This window comes from Pygoscelis adeliae, unplaced genomic scaffold, assembly GCF_000699105.1.
Source record: "Pygoscelis adeliae isolate BGI_AS28 unplaced genomic scaffold, ASM69910v1 Scaffold338, whole genome shotgun sequence".
Lineage (NCBI taxonomy): Eukaryota > Metazoa > Chordata > Aves > Sphenisciformes > Spheniscidae > Pygoscelis > Pygoscelis adeliae.
Window position 1 is genome coordinate 83,326 of NW_008825305.1, and position 1,618 is coordinate 84,943.

At 52.4% G+C, this 1,618-nt stretch overlaps 1 protein-coding gene across 1 annotated transcript; it reads right to left on the bottom strand.

Annotated features, from left to right (window-relative positions):
• Positions 1–433: 433 nt before the first annotated feature.
• On the bottom strand, positions 434–1,607 carry LOC103922069 (ATP synthase F(0) complex subunit C1, mitochondrial-like). The gene is made up of 3 exons (XM_009330138.1): positions 1,545–1,607; positions 889–966; positions 434–613 (listed from the first exon to the last, which is right to left on the bottom strand). Exons 1-3 carry the CDS (start codon positions 1,581–1,583, stop codon positions 434–436), a joined length of 297 nt encoding a protein of 98 aa, XP_009328413.1. The 5' UTR covers positions 1,584–1,607.
• Between the last annotated feature and the right edge of the window lie 11 nt (positions 1,608–1,618).

Sequence of the window (1,618 nt, forward strand, 5' to 3'; positions counted from 1 at the left end):
CCCATTTTTACGGCAGGCAGCCACAGGCTGGAGTAAGGAAGCCGTGATTTTTCCCCCGGTTTTAGTGATGTAGACATGTTGAACCCTGAAGGCTAGGTTCACCCGCCCCGGCGGCACCAAGCGACAAGTTCCCGCTAACAACTACTGCTTCGTTTCTTCTGGGGGCGGGCAGAGCTCCACAGAGCAGCTGCACCGTTCAGAAGCACGTACAGGGTGGGTTCAAACAATCCAGGCGCCCTCTTATTTATTTTAACAGAACAACGGATTGTAACAGCCGTTTTATATTCCAAGGAGGACTGCGTCAGTTAAACGCGGTGTCTGCTTAGATGCACTACCCGCGCAGAGCTGGACCTATATTCCCGAGAAAACTCTACTCATCGTTCAGTTTAGTGCTGGGAGAAGGGAATAAATTCAAGCCAGCCTGGCACCGTACTTACCTGGCATAGCCAATGATCAAGCTGCCAAACACCGTCCCGATACCCGCTCCTGAACCAGCCACCCCGACCGTGGCAGCGCCGGCACCGATGAACTTCGCAGCAGTGTCAATATCCCTGGAAAGAGCACTGGTCTGGAACTCGCGGCGGGTCAGCGGCGGGCGGGAAGCGCCGGCTGGCTGTGGGATACAGAAGAGGCATGCTAATGACACGCTTTTAATCAGAAATTTATTTTTTTTTTAATAAAAGATTATCAACATTTATCCTCTAGTCAAGACAAGGCAAAACCAGCCAAGCTTGCTAAGCCATCACCGATTCGGGCTAGGAGCCACGTCTCCGTACTAGCCATCCTCTCGACATACAAACTTACTCCTCCATCTCAGGAGGAACCATCACGTACCACCGGCAGCGAGCACGGAAATACAGCACCCGGTTTACCACGCAAGAGTCTCACCTGAACCGTCTGAACCTCAGGCCTGCTGAAAACAGACACTGAAGCTGGTCTGGCCAGAGCCCTGGAACAGCAGCGGAACTGGAGCAAAACACAAGACAATCAACTCCCGTAGCTGGATGTGTCCGCACTAATCCTCAGGAAAGAGCAGGTATTTTATGAAGAACAGTCTCAGAACTTTTTAAAACATCTCAAGAATGAAACAGGACTAAAAAGCAAAGGCACGCGCAGATGTAGGACAATCCAAGTGGCTACAACAGGAGTAAGTCCATGCGCGACAGTGCCGCAGGCCACACGCCGCAACACAGCACGAGTCCCGTCCGCCCCACCGGTTCGGCCAGCGTTAAACTACAAACGTCTTCTTCCTAATTCATCCCTCGGAAGAAAGGGGTAACCGCGTCTCTCTGACCGTCACTTGGCTCATCTTTAGGGAAGCCCTTGGGCCTGCAAGTTCAACGTACGTCTGCTAAGACGGTCGGATTCACCCTCCGGTCACCAGAGGTCACCTTGTTTCCCTTCCTTGTTAAATCCACGGTAAAACAAACCCACGCGATCCCACGCTGTCCAGGACAGCGTTTGGAACCAAGCACCACAGAGAAAGGCTTCGCAATCATACATCCCCGCTGCTATGAGACTCCTCTGAGTAAAAGGTGACTTACCAGAGCTGGAGAGCTGAGGAGAGCCAAAGGAGCCTGCATTTTGCTTAACCTGATGCAAATAAAGGGGGGGGGGG